We start from the raw sequence: 21,554 nt of genomic DNA on the forward strand, positions 1-21,554 counted from the left end.
TCACTACACGCACACGCACTGCGCGTGTGCTCGAGAAGAAGACCCAGACCCGTTTATTGTTTTAATTATTTAAAATGTTCTATGTAAAGATAAATATATTACACGTCTAGTAAATTACACCTGGCAGTGGCATAACGTTAAATTAAGAGATAGTAATAATAACTGTTGCTGTTTTATTTGTTTGTTTTTTTCCACGCAGGCATCTGATAGACGGTCCTAGTGGGGTCCTCGTCGCGCGACAGGCACATTTCCAAGATGGCGGCCTCCATCACTGGTCTGTTGAAACCTTGGACTCCAAGGTAACTGTTTATAATTACTATGTTGTTGTTTAATATATGATGGTTATCATCAGTTAATAACTATAAAACATTATAATAATGGTTCATTCATGCTGATTTGTGAACTGAGAGCCATGTGTGAGTGTCTACTGTGGTTACTGCTCTTTTGGCTAAAGTTCTCGTCGGAATAGGGATTGATGGAATTGATTGAATACTTTATTAACAGTTTGCAGAAATGAAGCACAGGAGGAAAGTACCGTTCTACTTCTATACAAGCTTCAATACGAGAGGATTTATTTATAACCCAAGAAAGCCTGTGGCTTAATTGTATACATCGGGGTGCGGGGTCCCCTAGCCTAAGATTTAGACTCTCGTAGATGTATTTATCGATTCTGACATTTTCAGTCAGAATCGATAAATAACATCGACTACGAGAGTCTAAAGACCCCCATTCCGAAACACCGCCATTCAGAAACCCGGTTAGGGTTAGGGTTCTGAATGGCGGTGTTTCTGAATGGCGGTGTGTAACCGTCTAAATCTTAGGCTAGGGGTCCTCCATTTAATGACATACAAATACAGTATTAAACTGTGAGGACCACCTGTTGAAGATGCCTGTTTTTCTTCTACTCCACTACATTTCAGAGATGATTGGTAGTGCACGTTTTACTCCACTGCAGTAATATATTTGACCGCTTTAGTTGCAGTTTGCATATTTTCTGTGCTATGTGTGGTTTTTGATGTGGGGTGTTTGAACAGACTGATTGATTGAAATATTTATTAACAGTTTGTAGAATTTACAGTACATTTTAAGCACAAACTCAATACAAAAGACTGTCAACTGTGAGTGGACGACCCAATTAAGCATTACACTTGTTTACAACAGGGTCCACATTGTTCAATTCATCAAAACATTTAGAGACATACAAATAGACACTTCTATGTAGCTAAAGAACAGAACAGGAATTCATCATATAGGAAGCAAAAAGGGAAAAGATACATATACAGTGAGGGGAAATGGGGTGGGGGGGGGGGGGGGGGATTCAGTTTTTACAGAGGCCAGTTTCGAATTGCAGCCATCCGTAGGTGCCCTTTGAGAGCGGTTTTGAAGGAGTCAAGGGATTCACATGTCTTAATGACTGTTGGTAGGGCGTTCCACATTTTGGTGGCATAGGAGCGAAAATAATTTAGTCCCTTGTTTGTGCCGAATCTGGGTTGTACATGGTTTGTTGCACTCCCTCTGGTGTTGTGGGTGTGGACTTCGCTTACATTAAGGAAGTATTTAGACAGGTACATGGGTATCTTGGTGGTGTATCGAATCTTGTGGACCAGACCCATTGCAAGATGCTGTACTCTGTCGTCGACCCTAAGCCATCCCAGCCTGTCAAAGTGGGCAGGAGTGAGGTGGGTTCGGGGGGTGAGGCCAATTAGGAGCCTGACCAGTTTGTTTTGGGAGGTCTGGAGCCTTGTTTTAAGGGCCTTTGAGGTGCTGTGGTACCAAGAGGTGGATGCATAGTCAAAGAAACCTTGTACGAGGGCTCCTGTTAAGGTCTTCAAGGTGTTTTTGCTGACCAGTGAGGAGATCCTGTAAAGGAATCTTGTTCTTTGATTGACTTTTTTGATTACGTTGGTGGCCATCTTATCACCGGAAAGATTGGCCTCCAGGATGGAACCTAGGTAGGTAATTTGATCTTTTCGTGTGATAATATTGTCACCCACTCTAACCAAGAAGCCATCTGCCTTGCTGAGATTACTATTTGATCCGAAGAGGATGGATTCAGTTTTTCCCAGGTGTAAGGATAGTTTGTTATCAGCGAGCCAGGTGCAGATTCTACTGAGTTCAGAGCTGAGGGTCTTTTCAACCTGCAGTTTGTTCCTGTCCGAGACCAGCAGTGCTGAGTCATCTGCGAACAGGAACAAGTTGCAGTCACAAGCTGAAGTCATGTCGTTAACATATATTAGGAACAGTAAAGGCCCCAGTCCCCTACTAGTATGCTAGTAGGGGACAGTGTTCCGTTCACCTCCACCATCTGTTCTCTCCCCTCCAGGTAGGATTGCATCCAGCTCACTGATGTGCTATCAAAACCAATAGCTTTAAGCTTGTTAACCAGTATGGAGTGGTTCACGGTGTCAAAAGCCTTTTGGAGGTCCAGCATGACCATGCCGCAGTATTTTCCAGCGTCCACCTCGTGTTTGATGTGGTCGCTCAAATAGAGGAGGCATGTGTCAGTGGAGTGGGATGTTCTGAAACCAGATTGGAACTCGTACAGCAATTTATTAGTGGCAAGATACTTTTCAACCTGTTCATAGACTATTTTTTCCATCACTTTCGAGATGGAGCTTAGAATAGAAATAGGGCGGTAGTTGCCGGGTTCTAATTTACTCCCTTTTTTGTACAAGGGGGTTACTTTGGCCAGTTTAAAATCTTGGGGGACCTGTCCCTGTTTGATGGAGAGGTTAACTATGTGGGTGATGACTGGAGCTATGGAAAAGGCTGAGTCTCTGAGAAATTTGGAGGGGATATTGTCATGGCCAGTGGCCTTGTGGGGTTGAAGGGCACTCAGTTTTTTAAGTACCTCCTCGGTTGTTACCATTGCCATTTTGAAATCATCTTTACAAACACCAAGGTTTTTGTAGAAGGCTTTGATGTGCTCTACACCAAAACGCCCAGAGTGGGAGGGCAGTTTGCTAACCAGCTTTGTTGCAATGTTTGTAAAGAAGATGTTCAGGTGGTTGGCTACATCAAGCTTGTCAGTGATGAGGGTGTTATTCGATTTGATGTTTATGTTAGTAAACCTGGTTTTTAGTTTCTGACCACAGCCTAGTTGGTTGTTTAGTAACTTCCAGAGTTCCCGAGGATTGTTTTTGATTTCCTCGGCTTTATCATTGATAAAGTTACATTTGGCAGATTTGGTCATGGCAATTACACCGTTTCTTAGCTTGTTACACTGGGTTTTTAGGTTGCACAGTTTGGTTTGGAGATTACTGTCGAAGCGCTTGGCTAGCATGGACTTGCATTTAAGAAGTTCAGAGCATTTGTTGTCTCTGGCTTTCATTGCAGTCAGTATGTCCGAATTCATCCATGGCTCCGAGCGGGTTTTGACCCTGATGGTTCTCAAAGGAGCCATGATGTTTAGTACTGATGTAAATTTGGTTTTAAAGCCAAGCCATGCTTCTTCGACTAGTGAGCTCCTGAGCACATCGGACCAATCCAGACTCTCCAGTTCAAGGTTAAAGGCCTCACTAGAGTAGGTTTTGAGGTCCCTAGATATGACTGTTTTGTGACAGTCAAACTTTAGTTTTTGTATTTTGCGGGTACAGAAAATCATAAAATGATCACTGAGCCCACATACAATAACCCCTTTCTTGGAGATTCTGGATTTGTCCGAGGTCAGAATGAGATCAATGACAGTTTGAGTAGAATCACACACTCTTGTGGGTTGGGTAATTAGCTGACTGTGAAGACAAATATCTTTCAGGACAATAAAGATTATTATTATTAATATCCCACCATTAAAATGCATTTTGACCGTCATGTTGTGAACCACGGCTACAACAATGTGCATTACATCTAGCCCTGGTCCAAGGCTTACAGCGCCTCTCTCTGACGCCTTGTGGAAGTACCTTCCACAGCCCTCTGGTCATATTTCCACTCCCGTGCGCTGTTTTTCTAATACCAGCAAATAAACAAAACGACGAAACCACTCACCGAAACAAAGCCTGCTAGACCTTGGTAAAAGTCTATTCTCGAACCTGGGAAGCGTCTCAGGTCCCCAGTTTCTCTCTAAAATGCACTTTGTGCCATTTTAATAACGCAATGTACCCTGAATTTAAGGACGGTAACGCTATCCTACACTCGCGAACCGCCAGGATCACATTACTGGCGGTTCGCGAGTGTAGGATAGCGTGACCCAGTTAAATTCAGGGTACATTGCGTTATTAAAATGGCACAAAGTGCATTTTAGAGAGAAACTGGGGACCTCAGACGCTTCCCAGGTTCGAGAATAGACTTTTACCAAGGTCTAGCAGGCTTTGTTTCGGTGAGTGGTTTCGTCGTTTTGTTTATTTGCTGGTATTAGAAAAACAGCGCACGGGAGTGGAAATATGACCAGAGGGCTGTGGAAGGTACTTCCACAAGGTGTCAGAGAGAGGCTCGCTGTAAGCCTTGGACCAGGGCTACATTACATCCACCCATTCACTTCACACTGACAGATGGACCGCTATAAAACACTGTCTGTCTTGGCTTGGATCTCTGTTCTACTCTTGTCAGTTGTCATTCATGCTTGTAGATCGGCTGTTTTGGGCGATTTGCTGCAGTGTTGGGTCAGACTTGCTCCCGTTGCATTCGTTCAGGCTAGTGTCAATTGGATGTTTTGGTACTCGGGTCAGAGTATCGGGGCCGGTACCGAGTTCTTGAGGTGAGGGTGATATTATCGGCCCGAGTGCCCGATACCAGTATCGGTATGGGAACAACTCTAGTTATAATGTTGTTCCCTTGGTCTTGGCAGGGTGCTGGCAGTGAGATGGAGCAGGGTATAATGTTGTTCCCTTGGTCTTGGCAGGGTGCTGGCAGTGAGATGGAGCAGGGCATAATGTTGATCTCTTGGTCTTGGCAGGGTGCTGGCAGTGAGATGGAGCAGGGTATAATGTTGTTCCCTTGGTCTTGGCAGGGTGCTGGCAGTGAGATGGAGCAGGGTATAATGTTGTTCTCTTGGTCTTGGCAGGGTGCTGGCAGTGAGATGGAGCAGGGTATAATGTTGTTCTCTTGGTCTTGGCAGGGTGCTGGCAGTGAGATGGAGCAGGGTATAATGTTGTTCCCTTGATCTTGGCAGGGTGCTGGCAGTGAGATGGAGCAGGGTATAATGTTGTTCTCTTGGTCTTGGCAGGGTGCTGGCAGTGAGATGGAGCAGGGTATAATGTTGTTCCCTTGGTCTTGGCAGGGTGCTGGCAGTGAGATGGAGCAGGGTATAATGTTGTTCCCTTGATCTTGGCAGGGTGCTGGCAGTGAGATGGAGCAGGGTATAATGTTGTTCTCTTGGTCTTGGCAGGGTGCTGCTGGTGAGATGGAGCAGGGTATAATGTTGTTCCCTTGGTCTTGGCAGGGTGCTGCTGGTGAGATGGAGCAGGGTATAATGTTGTTCTCTTGGTCTTGGCAGGGTGCTGCTTGTGAGATGGAGCAGGGTATAATGTTGATCTCTTGGTCTTGGCAGGGTGCTGCTGGTGAGATGGAGCCGGTATAACCCGTACTACCTGGAGCCAGAGGTGCGTAAGGAGCCACACAGCGTCCCAGAGACGGAGCTCAGTGCAGAGGAGAAGGAACAGCGGGAGCTGAAAGCCGTCAGACCCATAAAGGCAGCCAGCAACTCACAGAACAGCTCCCCGTTCCACGACCCCGTCTTAAGGTACTGAACAGTACAGTACAGTCCTAAATAGAGGTGGGTGTGTTGCCTGCAACCTCACGATATCGTATCACGATACGATATGATACTATACGTTGATTCAAAATAATGACCATGTATTTACTACAAGAGCCCTTCTTTATCATTCTGTAGCATATCGATATATTATCGTATCGATTAATTTAACCCCCCCCCCTTCACTAGTCCTAAATTCATATTCATTTTTAAAAGGCCTTATAATGTATTACATTTGTATTCGATTCATTTTCGAAAGGTCTCTTAAATATTGTTTAAATTACGACCTGAGGCCAATTCTACAAATGCCTTGTAAGTCAGTAGTTCTCACATTTTCAAGATGTTTAAAAAATGTAAAAGATAATTGAGATTGTATATCTGCTGCTTTTGAATAGCCAACACTAAAATCTAAAATGACACAGATGCATTCCCAGTTTGAATGGGTTGCGGTAAATTTGTATACCAGACGGACTCTATAACTACTATTATGCAACCGAGTTTTGCCAAGTGGAGAAAAGCTAATATTCTTGAACACCAGAACCACTTCTGAATTCAGATTTTTCATCTGAGTTTCATTACCTTGACAATATTGCATATTACATTGAGAGCACCTTAAAACGTTTCGTGTTTATTTCTTTTGCAAGCTTGGCCTTAAATGTAATTCTAGATGGCATACAACATGTCTTGCAAGCCTTGATTGTACAGTTAGCTGAGAGCTAACTGCATGTAAGTTAACTAACATGCTAACTAACTGCTTCTTCTTCTTTTCGTGTCTTTGAAGCATGTGGTTAGATGACAGTTTCCCACTTCTTTACACAGTCTTTTGCATTATTGTTAACTAACTGCTGTTGTGTTTTCTCCACAGTAAGTTCATCAACATGATGATGAAAGGTGGAAACAAGGTTCTTTCCAGAGACATCATGAATCAGGTGAGGGAACGTCTGCTCTCCTCTGATCCTGTTATTCACCCATTAAGACCTGAGGCACATTCTACACGCATATCTACACATATCTTCTAAATTCTAACGGTTTCCTGAAAAGCGTACGTTTCTAGACCCCCAGAATTATATGTATTTTGCCTAATACATATCATGGCCTAATACGTCTCAGGCAAATCCCCATCTCAAAATATGTTGTGCCGGGGACTCCCGGAAGCAAAGATTTCAGTTAAAATGTTTTCTTTAAAAATATATAAATTTTAAGATTTGCAAATTATTTCCACATTCTTTTCAAAAATAGCAGATCCACAAGCTTGGAGCGTGGCACAAAGTGACGCGCTGTGAGCTTGTAGATCTGCTCTTTTTTGAATAGCCAAACACGTCCGAAACCTAAAACCCCACGTGCCGACATCTACAGTAACACCTCCGTGGTCTCTTCCTCTGTGGCAGACGTTGGAGAGCATCAAGAGGAAGCAGGTGGAGAAGTACCACAAGTCTCCTGAAGCCCAGAGGGAAGACATCCAGTGTAACCCGTACACCGTCTTTCACCAGGCTCTGGACAACTGCAAGCCCGTCATCGGCCTGGCCAGCATCCAGAAAGGAGGCAAGAAGTACCAGGTCAGTGACGTGACGCTAACGGGAACGCTTTTATAGAAAATTACAAAATGTTTCCCACAATGTGTCCAACAAAATGTGTGCTGGATCAAAATGTAAAATAAAAAACGTGTAAAACTCCCATTACGAGGATTCCCTTTAACGCAGTGCCGTGACGTTTTTGAGCAACAAAAAGCCTCTTGCTCTGTTGTCGGCACGTCATTGCATTCAATAAATCCTTTTAAAGTAATTTACTTTTGTCTTTTTCCCTCAATGGACCCAATGGGAGCTGTTTGGATCTTTCTGCGCTAAGCTGACATGTTGTAGTCTCGTGTAGGCAAACTTATCAAGAGATCTCCTTTTTATGTATGAAACACCATTAAATATTCTAAATTCAATATATGTTGGCGGCTAAACAGTGCTACCAACAACACTGCTCGAAAACCTATGCCCACTGATTTGAAAACAAAATTATGATATCACCCTCCTGATATGAACGACAGCCCTAATTATCTGGATCGTTATTGATCGTGAGGGAAATGTGGTTGTCACAGCACCACAGTAAGGTTTAAACAAGGCTAAATAACCATCTCCTCCTCAGGTGCCCATCCCCTTGACGGACAACAGGCGTCGCTTCCTGGCCATGGACTGGATGATCTCGGAGTGCCGGAAGAACAAGCACCGCCGCACGCTCATGTACGAGAAGCTCTCCCAGGAGCTGCTGATGGCCTTCCACAACGAGGGCAACGTCATCAAGAAGAAGCACGAGCTGCACAAGATGGCCGAGGCCAACAGGGCGTACGCGCACTACAGATGGTGGTAGTGTAGTGGCGTCGCGCTGCCTCCCGTGCAAGAGACACACTGAACTTTGTGGATCTGGGATTCCACGTGGTAATTTCGCCGTGGCTCCAATAGAGGCTATGCGTGTTACCGTACGTCGTCATATCTGGAAGTCATGTGAGAATGCCTACTACTGAGTGGCAAAAAACTTGAATTATGCTCTTTTCCCACTAGTTTGGGTCCCAGGGGAGACATCAAATTTCTCTTTTGGGTCACAGGCTAAAAGGTTTGGGAACCACTGATCTATGACATAATGACTCCAGATTTCAGCCCGAGCCAAGCCCCTTTGACTTCCATTATGAACAGGTTTTTAAGTTAAATATTAAAAAAAAACATGACATGGGGGCGGGGGGGGGGAGTTAGGAGGTAAATGATGTGACCTGTGCAGCGTTTTGCGACATTATCTCTTCTAGATTGCTCATAGCTATAATAAAACTGATGGGATTGAAAGAAAAGTCTTGTTGGCACTTATAACCGGTTCCCTCTCCAGACTGTCATGGGAGTGAACGTGACAACCAGAGCAGCATGGGTCAAATCATACAAATCCGTGTCCCTCTTGTCAGTATAATGTTCTACACTATACACAATGCTATGTTTGATGATGTGCATACTGAGACCAGACCACCCTGAAAGTTAGTGAAGTGCAACATCTTGTGACAAAGCACAGGTACTACATACATCTTCCCATCAGTTAACATGTCATTGGTTTCAACAAATACAGTATACAATAGCATAATCGATTACTTGTTTGGCATACTGAATAGTGACTTTTCAGACACAACCAAATGCTTATGGTATGTTCCAGACTTGATTGTAAATAGTGAACACTGTTGGTGAAAGAACAATGTAAAAGTGTGAGATAAGTTAAATATTGTATTGAGATCGTGTCGGCATCTAATCAAGTACAAATGCAATAAATGTATCACACCAAGTCCTTCAAACTCAAAGATTTATTCAAACAAATCTTTTTACATTCAGTGTACAATCCAACCGTAGGAAGTAAAACAAAATGGAATTGACCTACGTACAAATGTTAAGAGAATAGATATACATAACCCAGGAACACTAGAAAATATCTTGACGGGCAGTTTGCACCGTGTCCTGACACAGAACATCCTTGATTCATTCAACTGCATATGATGGTCATGAAATACACCTGGGTTTTTACAACATGTTTTCAACAGAACTATGACTAGCTTTTACCAGACTATTAGTTTAATCTTTTAGTAAACACTTCAGAACTCAAAATAATGCAGCTAAAAGTTTAGTGTTTCACTGGTGTTAATTTGCTTTTTAACTCTTTCATCCTTAAGCTGTACAAACTCACTAGAATTGGTAGTCCTGTTTGCATCAAATGCACTGGGAAGCTCAGCCCAGGCAATAGTGCATGCTACGCAGGCAGACACATTTTGCTCGTCTACTAGTGTTGAAGTTTTAAACGTTTATTTTAATGACCAATCGATTGACTTATTAAAATGAAACGTGCTCTGAAAAATGACCGTGGCACACCACCCATCTCTGCTGCCGTGTTAAAAGTGGTCAGATAGCTTTCAGGATTTCATCATTTTCCCAAGTGGTAAGACATTTGGAAAATAATTTTGTCGATTGTATCGTGAATCGAATCGCGAGTTGAGTGAATCGTTACATGCCTAAATTAGCCCACAGAAAACTCAACAGATCAAGGTTTAAATTTCACAGCAAATCGTGTTATTTTTGTTCTTCCCTCCTTAAAAGCTCCATTAGAGCTGTAAATTGACTTTGTTTTTATTTATACATCTGGTAACCACTTAACCCCAAGGAAGGCACGGCTTTGGTTTGGAATCATTGAAGCTGCCAAATGAGCCACAGAATAATAAAAATAAAAACAACTATCGCTGAGATCGGCTACTGGTATGTGCTGGTGGAACAAACAAGTAAAGAACAGCTTTTATAAAATATTCAAGTACTGACTGGGCCCCACGTTTATACTGCAAGTTTACAACTTGCCAATATAAGACCTAGCTCTTAAAAGGGATAGTTTAGTTCACTTTTTGTTCCTTTCCGACTTCACTTTATTTTTGGGCTGAACTATCCCTTTATGCAGCAGGAGGGGAAATCCAAATGTAATTTATATAGCACCCTGACAACAAAATATCTTGACTTGTATTGATTAACAGCTGTACATGTACTATGGTTGGCACCATTTGTATTTCAATGAAAAACAAATGTGAATTCTGATTCCTACATGTCACCTGGCGATATATATAAAAGAAAAAACACATCGTCTCCCCCCCCAATGTCGAATCCTGCTGTTAATGTCACGCCAAAGATGCACATCATTATTAATGATATGTTAATGAACTAAATAAATCAACTAGTATTGATTATTGCTTTTAACATCAAGAAGAAACTCTTAAACTACTCCAGATTCTTCAAGTGGTCACTGAAGCACCAGAACCAGGAAATCGTGACGGCTGCAGATGCAAAACATGGCGCTGCTGAAAGACCTTAAATTTGATTTCTACAAAAGAATCACCCGACCTCAGTTCGGCTTCCGTTAAAATAACGTCTACATTAAAAAGGTTAATACCTCCCCCTGCCCAGCCGGGGAGCTTGATGGAGGGGAAAGGAACTGGTCGGAATAATGCGTTCCTTCCACGCGCTCCACCCGGCCCGGGGAAACTCCCCCCCGTCAGGTGAAAAGATGCAGCTTGGACTCCTCATGCATAGAAGGAAGCATGAGGTCAGTCCGCTGGCCTCCCCAGGTTGGCAGAGGATTACAGGATTACATTAGAGAATTGACGGGGTAAAAAAATAAAAAATAAATGAGTTGCAAAATCGTGGGATTGAAGTTTTAAGAAATACAAAAAAGTTTGAGCACGTCGTTAAATCTGTAACAAAATAATCCCTGATATAATCAAAAAAAAACTAAAACGTTTTCTGTCTAGCACACGCAGGAAAACCACACCTTAATCTGAAAAGTGGCAGAGATGTGTTAATATAAATGTTAATATAAATTATACCACAACGAGATGAAACCTTGAAATGATTGAACATATTATTTCAGTCAAAGCAATCCAAACCTTTTGGAAAAATAAAAAAAACTTTTGTCGTGTATATATATATATATATATATATACTGCCTAAATAATTGAAAACAACTGTTCTCCCATTTAACAGCTGAAGAAATACACCGGTATTTCTAAAGCAAAATGCACAGCGTATACCCCTGTGTGGAATGTCAGTTGGTACTACTTCGGTTCCATAAAAAATATATATAAAAAAATACCACTAAGTGTAAACCTTTTCTAAAACTGGAATGCCAGCAAGATGGGAACTAAAAAAAAGAAAACAGCAACTTCTTTTTCAGCTGGTATTCAAACCTATAAGCAACCAAATAAATTCTAAACACACCGTACCAGCATAGTGGATAAATCTCTTTAAACTAAACCTCTTTAAACTAAACCAACTATTTACAATTGCACAATCTGCATCCCCGGCTACGTGCCATAGGTGCAATCTTTCCACTTCACACATCTGTAACCTTATCTTTACACATAATTCGTCCTCAACTAACGCTCATTAGAAGAAGTCACCATTTCTGTCGTCTACTCACTCCGAGTCTCATTAGAGAGCTGTGGACAGTTCAGCCTACCAGTGACATCATTGATGGGGATTCCAAACGAATAGAAACTACAGCCTTTCTCTTCCCGGAAAGCTGGCATGCTGGAACAGAAGCCATTGTTCTTAGTCAAGCGTCCGGCTGCGTTAAGCATGTATACGAACACTATTGGTCCGTGTTTGGGGGAGGGAAGCCGAGTGGGGCGGGGCGGTGATTCCTGTCACTCCACCTGCTCCTACGGGCCAGGTTGGGGGCAGCTACATCTTTTTTTATATCAAAGTCTATCAAAGTTTTATATCAATGGCTTCTCTGGGCTTTATGGGCACAAGGCATTATTCTTTATTTATTATTCAAGTTATTCTGGGGGTCAATGGCAGGTCAGTCAGTAGGATACAACAGCAGTGACAACACACTGAAATGCGTGTGTGGGGAGGAATTCATTGGCACGATGACTACATTGAGGGGAACAGTGACAAGATGTCCGCAACACCGTTCTTAAGCTCAATAAAATACTACTGGGAGCTTAAGAACGGTGTGCGGACATCCTACCTTCTTTCTGTATGTATATTGTTTTGTTCAGCACCCCTCAACTTCTTTTCGAGATGTGCGTGCTTCTAATTTGGCTCTTATCTCATAGACAGAAATGGTGCCATATCATAATGAGCACTGGTGAGGACCAATTATATAAAGATAAGGTTGAAAATGGGCGACGCGCTTCTGATTTAAGGTCAACTTATGCTTTGTGCGACAGGCGTTGCAGAGCGTGTCGCATACCTTTGAAAATCGCAGACATGGTACGTACATTGTTTGTTAGACGTTTGTCACCACGATGAACGAAATGGTCAATTTCAGTCACAAGAATTCACTTCCTTCCTTCCATGTTGTGGCACCATCGGCGAGTCGCAGACAGCGTGATCGCTCAAAACTTGTGAACGTTGCGAAACCCAAAGTGCAACGCTTCGTTAAACACTCGTCATACAAAGCATGAATTGATCGCTAGACGCCGTTGCCGCCCGCGTGCCCAAAAAAATTGCAGATCTACAAACTCTCAAACAATCTGCAATAATTCAGCACACGAGCCCCGGCACACAACCACGTATAAAATAAATCAAGCCTTAGTCAAATTAATTTGTTCTATGCTTTCTACCACTTCCCCAAAACCCCATCATGTTTCATGGACTACCACTGACAGACACAGGCGTGATTAGCTGCCCGTCATCGATTGCCATCTTTAGTGATCAGTGGTAGTTACACAACGGAGGGTTCTTTCTCTTACTCAAAGTGCTACTACTGTATACATCACCCGTTGGCTAACATCTCCTCTCATTGGCTAAAAGCTACTGGAGTTACTGACATCAAGGCCACACCCCCTGCTGGGTCAGAAAGATTAAAAGAAATCCCATTCAAAAATCTTTTTTTCTCTTCTTTTTTAACTGTGTGCAAAAAATTAAAGAGTGCAGACAAAGCTCTCCTCAAAGAATATTTGAATCCACAAAGATTCAAAAAAATCCCATTAAAAAAAAATCTTTTTTTTTTTCTTTTTAAACAACTGTGTTCAAAAGATTAAAGAGTGCAGACAAAGCTCTCCTCAAAGAATATTTGAATCCACGACTAGAACTCCACGTTCTATTTGGTGAGACTGAACCTCCAAATCTGTCCCAAGAGATTCTACATCTCCATTATTTTAGTTGTGTATTCTGTTCCTCCTCCCTGCCGGAAACAATTATTTTTAAATAAAATATTGTTTCGTTAAAAGATGGTAATTCTTTGATGACTTTTCTTTTTAAGCTCAGCTTGCAGAGCTGCCAATGTCACTGTATGAACACAATTGTTTTAAACACGCCTGGTGTCAGGATTTAGTAGAAAAACCGAATGGGAGGGAGTTTATGACCCAGAGGGGGACATGGATTTGACGTCAGCAGACCTCCTGTCCCGTCCTTAGCCTAGTATGACATCACCTAAATAAGGAGCTGGAAGTGGCGGGCCGCGGCCACCGTGGCGGCGCTAGTCCGCCAGCTCGCTGTAGTAGTATTTCTGTGCCGTGTTGCTGAGGACCCAGCCCCCCGCCCGGAACTCCAGGATCTCCAGCAGCAGCAGGCGAGCCATGGAGGTCAACCCGTCCTGGAGAAGATAGGGTGCAGAGAGTGTTAGAGAGGCAGGGTCTGAAATCCCTTACGAGGGCACTTTTGGACGAAAATAGCAGATCTACAAGCTCACAACGTGTCACACTGCGACACGTTGAGAGCTTATAGATCAGCTATTTTCGGGGCGCAATCCAGCACTCTTTAGCTAGTGGAGATGTGGTGTGACGACATGGATTTCTAAACAAATTTGTTCAACGCAAAATACTGTGTTCAGGAGACTTTGGGGGGAAAAAAGCAATTCTCCTGAATGCTGCCTTCCGGTATGGCATGGACAGGAGAGGAGTGGCATTTGCATTTCTATCACCATAGTAAATGGCAGTTGTTTTACAGACAGGTAAAAGGGAAGGGGCTGAAGTCCCCTTTGATGTCTATGTGTGCGCATGCCTGTTAGGACTTCTGCTATACCACGTATCGATTCCAGTTCTTATCGTTTAGGATTTTATCGATTCCAATTCCTTCATTTTCGTGGCGATTTGGATTTGGTTCCTGCAGCAGGAACCAAGGCCTACCTGCAGTAGTAACCAAGGCCTACCTGCAGCAGGAACCTATTGTGGACACCAAGGCCTACCTGCAGCAGGAACCTACTGTGGACACCAAGGCCTACCTGCAGCAGGAACCAAGGCCTACCTGCAGCAGGAACCAAGGCCTACATGCAGCAGGAACCTACTGTGGACACCAAGGCCTACCTGCAGCAGGAACCAAGGCCTACCTGCAGCAGGAACCTACTGTGGACACCAAGGCCTATCTGCAGCAGGAACCTACTGTGGACACCAAGGCCTACCTGCAGCAGGAACCTACTGTGGACACCAAGGCCTACCTGCAGCAGGAACCTACTGTGGACACCAAGGCCTATCTGCAGCAGGAATCTACTGTGGACACCAAGGCCTACCTGCAGCAGGAAGCCGTCTCGCAGCAGGTAGAAGAGCTCGTCCATGCGCTGAGGGTTGATCTTCTCCAGCTGCTCCCCAACGCGGTGGAGCTGGAGAACCAGACAGTCCACCTGGGACAGACATGGAGGACACAGGACAGATCAGAGAGACAGGGACATGGAGGACACAGGACAGATCAGAGAGACATGGAGGACACAGGACGAGAGCGAGAGAGACAGACATGAGGACACAGGACAGGTCAGAGAGAGAGAGAGGAGAGAGAGAGCGGGACATGAGGACACAGGACAGGTCAAAGACAGGGACATGGAGGACACAGGACAGGGATAGAGAGAGAGATGAGGACAGGTCAGAGAGACGTCTCCATGTCCAGACAACAATATATTGTGACAGTAATCATTGCTTAGCATTGGAAGATTTGAACCGATCAATTGGATCAATGCGGTCACCTCGTCCTCGTTGAGCAGAGCGTCTGGCTGGGACAGTCTGAGCAGACAGTCGTACACGGGATGGACCAGAGCTACCATGGGCATGTTGTTCACCTGAAACACACACATTAAACTATACATTAACAACAATTACACCATGGACATGCATTAAACATCTGCGACTAATATAGTATGACATCCCAGAATGGGACTGAAGTGCTGCGACTGCGTGTGGGACCTTGAGGTAGTCGAAGATGTTGCAGATGAAGGTGACGTAGCACACCCACTCCTGTCTGGAGCTCTTCCTCAGCTTCTCCCGCTCTGAGAACACCTGCTGGAGGCGGTTGAGGAGGTTTCTCCTGAACACGCTGCCGTTGTTCTGCTTGGACTCAGCCTGGAAGAGAGACAGAGAACAGCATCAGCAATGTTCTGCTTGGACTCATCCTGGAAGAGATGGATGGGAGAAAAACAAAAAGCACCATCAGGATCCTGCACTATGCATGCACAGTCAAGTACACACAGTCACAGTGCCCTTACAGTGTCCCCTACGCACTATGCAGCAGAGAGAATACAAGAACACTCGACAAGTCGGCAAGGGACAAATCTGGCGACCTCAGAGCGGTCACCACCACCAGGCATTCCAAAACGTAACCTCAGTCAAATTATACGAGGGGCGGCAGTGGCTCAGGGGTAGAGTGGCTGGATGCCGGTAACCGCAAGGTTGCCAGTTCGAAACCGGGCTCCCCCAAAGTTAGTGTCGAAGTGTCCTTGAGCAAGACACTGAACACCAAATTGCTCCTGACGTGCAGGTTGGTGCCTTGCATGGTTTCCTCCGCCATCGGTGTATGAATGTGCGTGTGAAACGGGTGAATGTAATGCACAATCTATGTAAAGCGCCTTGGATAAAAGGCGCTATATAAATGCACCATTTATATGTATACCTAACCTCATTCCTAAACGTAACCTCAGTAAAACTATGCCTAAACCTAACTTTTTTCATATTTTTTCTGGGTTGACCTCTCCTTCTGCACCATACTCCTTGCTGTTCACGCATGCGTGCTGCCGTTCACTTCCCTGTATACGGCTCAGAAAGAATGCCTCGTATCTCCTAATCTAGGGAGCTCTCCGTGGTTTTGACCAGATGGATATACTAAGCTCTTCATTTCTGACTTCAACGTGCCTCTCGTTCAAAATATGAACGCAAGGGATTATTCAGCGACTTTATCATAATCATAGCGAGGTAAGCAAGCAAAATTATTCCTCCCGGTTTTGGTACGGAACGGAAGGGGGGGGGGGGGGGGGGGCTTTCAGAAAAAAAGCTGCCATATCTGTGCGACACCCCGAGCTGCTATTTTGAAAGAAATCCCGGCACCGATTGTGTTAATAAACACACCTGTACGATGGCGAAGCAGATGCGTCCAGCCTCTTTACTGAACACCTGGTCCTTCAACGACTGGTCGATGATGATGTTGGATACCTTCTCCAGGTTCACTGAGGCCGGGTCTGGAAACAACACAAAATGACAGGCACAAAAATATTTTTTTAATAGCGCTTTTCCATGTGCTCAAAGCACTTTACAATGGTTAATTCATTCAGACATTACAGTCGACGCCAGCGTCCTCACTTCCCACATTCACACACCAATGGTGGCGAGCTCACACCGACCGACTCATTGGAGGCAATGTAGGGTTCAGTGTCTTCTTGCCCATGAAGGACACTTCGACACAAACGAGGAGCGCACCAGGAAAAAGTGGACATGCGCATGGGGCCATGGGGTTCAGAAGGCATTTCATTGCTGTTGGACAGAATTCCATTCTCCACACTCGTAACTTTTGGTGGTCAATGAATTGATGTTTTTCTTCTACTCTCCAGCATCGATGTAACCTTGTGTGTAAGAAACCAAATTCTGACGTTCGTATACTAGTGGCATCCTCGCTGCATTATACTTCAGAAAGTGAAACTGACCTTTGAGAGCCGTTTTCAGTAACTTCTGGGTCTCCAGGTCGAATGACTGGATCTTGAGGTCGTCTTTGGAGTTCTCCATCGTTACATGTAGTGGATTACAGCATTCAGCTTACAACTGGGAGATATCGCACTGTGGAGAAAAAACAAACAAACACAAAATATGATTTAATTTAGGCACTGACTTAAAGGACAACTGTAGTTTCTTCCAACCAAGGTTCATGTTTTAGGTTGTTATTAGAGAAAGTAAGATATGAGTGTTCTTTTTTTTCCCTTCATTTTAGCTATTTTTTTACAGGGGGGTGGGGGCATTTGAACATGGGGCTGAATATGTATTTTTTTACAAAATTGTATAGCAATATATTTTTTCATTATTTACTATAATCCTACTAGACCCCAAGGAGACCGCATTAGTCCGACATGCGTCCTCATGTCGGACATGCGCTGCTCCCGTGCTTGCGGTTATGGTTAGGTTAGGAGATGAGGTGGGTTGTCGTTTGTCAGACCAATGACTACCGGTAGTCTGAACTACGTACTGCACCCAGACCCCATACAATTACATCTGGCTACAAAAGATCACAGGATCTACTGAATGTGAAGGGGACAATCATATTGGGCCTACAACACAGTACAGTATGGCAGCCCCCTATAGCACCCCCCTTCATATTCAGTAGATCAGCCCCCGGCCTATAGTACCCCCCCCCCCATTGATTCAATAGATCCCGTGATCTTTTGTGGCCTGATGTAATTGTCTGGGGTCTAGTAGGACTATAGTAAATAATAAAATAATAAATCGCTCTAAAATGTGGTAAAGAAAAATACATATTTAGCCCCATGTTCGAATGCCCCGCCCCCCGTAAAAAAATGCTAAAATCGCTAAAACGAAAGAAAGTAGCAAATGAAAAAAGTTTAACACACTTTACTTTCTCTAATAACAGCCTAAAACATGAACCTTGGTTGAAAAAAACTAAAGTTGTCCTATATAAGTCATGGATGGACAAATTGCAAACTTAGTGAAAAAGAAAGGAATTTCCTATTTAAAAAAAATAAAGTAAAACCAACAATTTAATTAGAACAACGTTTCTCCCGTGTTGGACTTATCATAGCATCAGATCAGGTTTTCAAATAGCAAACAGTCCATCTCGCTGATAGGCTATTTTCAGTACTTTTGCAAACTTTTGCATTAAAAATAAAAAGCCCATAATAGGGATGCCAGGTCCCCAGGATAAAAGTGGTTAAGAAACTAAACTAACTCAATTCTCTTTTCTTTCTTTCTGAATTTTCATTGCATTAGTTCCAGTAAGTATGAGGTTAATAATGGGTGGCGGTGGCTTAGGGGTTGGGTGGCGGTGGGGTAGAGTGGCTGGATGGGAACCGCAAGGTTGCCAGTTCGAACCCTGTGGGCTCCCCCAGAGTTGGTGTGGAAGTGTCCTTGAGCAAGACTCTGAACCTCTAATTGCTCCCGATGTGCTAGTTGGTGCCTCGCATGGTTTCCGCTGCCATCGGTGTGTGAATGTGATGCACAAACTATGTAAAGGTTTGTGAATGTGTGCGTGTGTGTGAATGTGATGCACATGTAAAGAGCCTTGGATAATGGCGCTATATAAATGCACCATTTAACAAAAAACACCTGGCAGAAATCAATCAAAAGCACTAATAATAAATGGACACTTCTGTTTGGACTTTCACTTGCAAACATTCACTTAATACAGTGGTTTTCAACCAGTGGTTCAGGGACCACCAGTGGTCCTTGAGGGGGTTCCAGGTGGTCCCCAGCTAAATGACGGGAGAGTTGGTAACCAAATGGGCCCTTAATATAGATCTTTAAATCTCCAGAGCGTAAAATGAAACCAAACTGTTTCATTTTTACGCTCTCAAGAGTTAAATTATTGTTAAACATCTGCATTACTTAATTTGCAAGAAGTCTACACGATTAGAGAATGTAGAATAATTTATATTTCATGTGCCTGTTATCTCTCCCAACATCAATACTGGAATTGTGGGGAAAAATCGTATCCAACAGTAACAACATATTGCAAATGTTTGGTGTGAGAGGATAAATGTCATCACATGGTGGTCCGTGGCTCAAATGTAGAAAGAATAATGGACCTTATGTGAAAAGGGTTGAAAACCACTGACATAATGGTGTGGTTTTTACATGTCATTTGCTTTGAATGAAACTAAACTATGCATGTAGACTATATTATGTTTTCATATGGATTCATATTGAACATTTCCCTCATTAGACAGTGTATGTGTCACTTGACAACTTCATTGATTCCCCGACGCAAGAGTTTAATAATCTTTTCGTCGGGACGAAAATCACAACGCTTGCATGCAGACAGTTTTAATAGAAAGTAATATTGACTGTAAATCAAAACGACGCCGTGTATATTCACACATTTAAACATAGCTATATGCACAAATACAAGTTAAATACAAGTATTATAAACACTACAGGCTGGTTTTATGAGACAGTGCTGTTAATTAACGTTACATCCATATTAATGACATTGATTGTTGTTGTTTGCTAACTACTTAGCTCAGTTAAGTTTTTTTAGCCCAGGTTTAAAGGTTTGCTGAAATAAAATGAACATCTTCAAAACGACCTCACCGCGACTTAACAGCCTGTCAACGTGACGCACACACGGAGAGCACATTCATTAGTAAATGAATAAACGCGTTAAATTGACGCCAACGACATTTACACACTAATAATACTTACATTCCTACAGTGTGCAGCAGCAACACATTAGCATTAGCATTAGCAGCTTGTGTTGCTTCTTCTTCTGTGGACGGTGGTGACAGCAGGCTGAGTCCCGTATTGGAGGCGGCGTTACTGCCACCTGCACAGAAGAAGAAAAGGACGCCTTTTTTGTAGTTTTTTTGATAGTTTTTCTTCTTTATAATTTGTTCGGACCCCCCAACAAAATGTGTTTATTGTCATTATTTGTCAACTCGGCTGTTGGCTTTCTCCGAGGCTTAAGGCTCATACATAGTCTGGTTTTACGGTGGTGGGGTGACCACCGAACTACAACATGACGTCACGCGCCGCGGTGAAGAGCAAACCACCGCCACCGCTCCAGCCCTTCGCTCTGTTTTTACTCACCACCGCTCAACGTTATTTCAGCTCCGGTGGTCAGCTCACCACCGGAGCGGTGGTCATCTCACCACCGAAAATCCAGACTATGAATAGGCCTTTAGTTACAGATCTTTAAAATAAATACTTTTTGAAACGCTTTATGGGGAAAAATGAATGGTGCCTGCCTCGTCGTTCTCAAAGGTTTGCAGCATTGCACAGTGCGCTGATCAGTGCGCTATTTCCGAACGCACCCCATTTGTAGGCTTTTGTGTACCATTTATTTTCCGACCATCTTTATGAATAATAATAATCTTTGTTTGTACACACTCTACTGTCTCTTTAAAACACAGCTGCCTCCTGCAAACATGCAGGAAGTCCACACCCCCTATGTTCCCACCCTCTCCCAGTTTTACGAGTTTTCTGCAGAAGAAAACAGACTCAGAGCTGTTGTGTAACTTGTTCTCTCTCCGACTCCCAGTCTCTCCAGTGGTTTTCAACAGATTTTGAGTTGACCCAGGGACCACCACCCTGACTGATTTGGACCCTGCAGGGACGACCATCCTGACTGATTTGGACCCAGGGACCACCATCCTGACTGATTTGGACCCAGGGACCACCATCCTGACTGATTTGGACCTTGCAGGGACCACCATCCTGACTGATTTGGACCCAGGGACCACCATCCTGACTGATTTGGAACCAGGGACCACCATCCTGACTAATTTGGACCCAGGGACCACCATCCTGACTCCTACCAGGTAGGAGAGCAAATGTTAACAACAATAACAATAACAAGCAAATGTTGATCAAAATAACAATAGATTTCTTGTAAATTAAGTAATGCAGATTTCTGTACACTAATTACACCATTACATTATTACACTGTTACACTTATTACACTATTATACTATTACACTATACACTACTACACTTATTACACTATTACACTTATCACACTATTACAATATTACTCTTATTACACTTACACTACTACACTTATTACACTATTACACAATTACACTACTACACTTATTACACTATTACACTAATTACAATGTTACACTTATTACACTATTACACATATTACACTATTACACTACTACACTATTACAGTACTACACTTATTACACTACTACACTTATTACACTACTACACTTATTACACTATTACACTATTATACACTACTACACTACTACACTATTACACTAATACACTTATTGCACTACTACACTTATTACACTATTACACTACTACACTTATCACACTATTAATAAGTTGATAAGTTGATAATTAATAATAATTATTAATTATTAATTACACTTGAGGGAACATAGGGCTGAGGGAACATAGGGCTGAGGGATCATAGGGATGACCCCAAACTTAGGTATC

The 21,554-nt window shown here is 43.2% G+C and overlaps 3 protein-coding genes across 5 annotated transcripts in view; 2 read left to right on the forward strand and 1 right to left on the reverse strand.

Annotated features, from left to right (window-relative positions):
- The first annotated feature begins 233 nt into the window (after positions 1–233).
- On the forward strand, positions 234–10,326 carry mrps7 (mitochondrial ribosomal protein S7). 2 transcript variants are annotated; one of them, XR_014570120.1, is made up of 6 exons: positions 234–299; positions 5,486–5,677; positions 6,555–6,618; positions 7,078–7,245; positions 7,823–10,077; positions 10,151–10,326. XR_014570120.1 is itself a non-coding variant. In XM_083779566.1 (5 exons), exons 1-5 carry the CDS (start codon positions 256–258, stop codon positions 8,042–8,044), a joined length of 690 nt encoding a protein of 229 aa, XP_083635692.1. In that variant the 5' UTR covers positions 234–255; the 3' UTR covers positions 8,045–10,326. The 2 variants fall into 2 exon arrangements, 1 of the variants encoding a protein (XP_083635692.1); XM_083779566.1 differs by having other exon boundaries at positions 7,823–10,326.
- A 474-nt stretch (positions 10,327–10,800) lies between these two features.
- Positions 10,801–19,858, reverse strand: mif4gdb (MIF4G domain containing b). Its single transcript, XM_083779567.1, has 7 exons — positions 19,809–19,858; positions 17,087–17,216; positions 16,515–16,624; positions 15,360–15,515; positions 15,143–15,235; positions 14,696–14,806; positions 10,801–13,783 (listed from the first exon to the last, which is right to left on the reverse strand). The coding sequence occupies exons 2-7, from the start codon at positions 17,163–17,165 to the stop codon at positions 13,667–13,669; spliced, it is 666 nt and encodes a 221-aa protein (XP_083635693.1). The 5' UTR covers positions 17,166–17,216; positions 19,809–19,858; the 3' UTR covers positions 10,801–13,666.
- A 796-nt stretch (positions 19,859–20,654) lies between these two features.
- LOC310868802 (E3 ubiquitin-protein ligase TRIM65-like) overlaps positions 20,655–21,554 on the forward strand; it is a 12,579-nt gene continuing 11,679 nt past the window's right edge. The window contains exons 1-2 of one of the 2 annotated variants that reach the window (XM_083779273.1): positions 20,671–20,763; positions 20,887–20,923. The gene's annotated coding sequence lies outside the window, so the exon portion shown is untranslated. Of the gene's footprint in view, positions 20,924–21,554 lie in introns of both variants that reach the window. The other variant, XM_083779272.1, reaches the window with a different exon arrangement.

Source organism: Protomyctophum parallelum (genome assembly GCF_964188405.1).
Source record: "Protomyctophum parallelum genome assembly, chromosome: 13".
NCBI classification, from domain to species: Eukaryota; Metazoa; Chordata; class Actinopteri; order Myctophiformes; family Myctophidae; genus Protomyctophum; species Protomyctophum parallelum.

Bases quoted from the DNA above. Each gene is read 5' to 3' on its own strand.
- mrps7 (XM_083779566.1), top strand. From the start codon at position 256: ATGGCGGCCTCCATCACTGGTCTGTTGAAACCTTGGACTCCAAG. The intron at 6,619-7,077 runs GTGAGGGAACGT...CCTCTGTGGCAG, and splicing joins CCAGAGACATCATGAATCAG to ACGTTGGAGAGCATCAAGAG. The intron at 7,246-7,822 runs GTCAGTGACGTG...TCTCCTCCTCAG, and splicing joins AAGGAGGCAAGAAGTACCAG to GTGCCCATCCCCTTGACGGA.
- mif4gdb (XM_083779567.1), bottom strand. From the start codon at position 17,165: ATGGAGAACTCCAAAGACGACCTCAAGATCCAGTCATTCGACCTGGAG. The intron at 15,236-15,359 runs GTCCCACACGCA...TGTGTGTTTCAG, and splicing joins ACATCTTCGACTACCTCAAG to GTGAACAACATGCCCATGGT. The intron at 14,807-15,142 runs GTGACCGCATTG...TGTCTGTCCCAG, and splicing joins CTCTGCTCAACGAGGACGAG to GTGGACTGTCTGGTTCTCCA.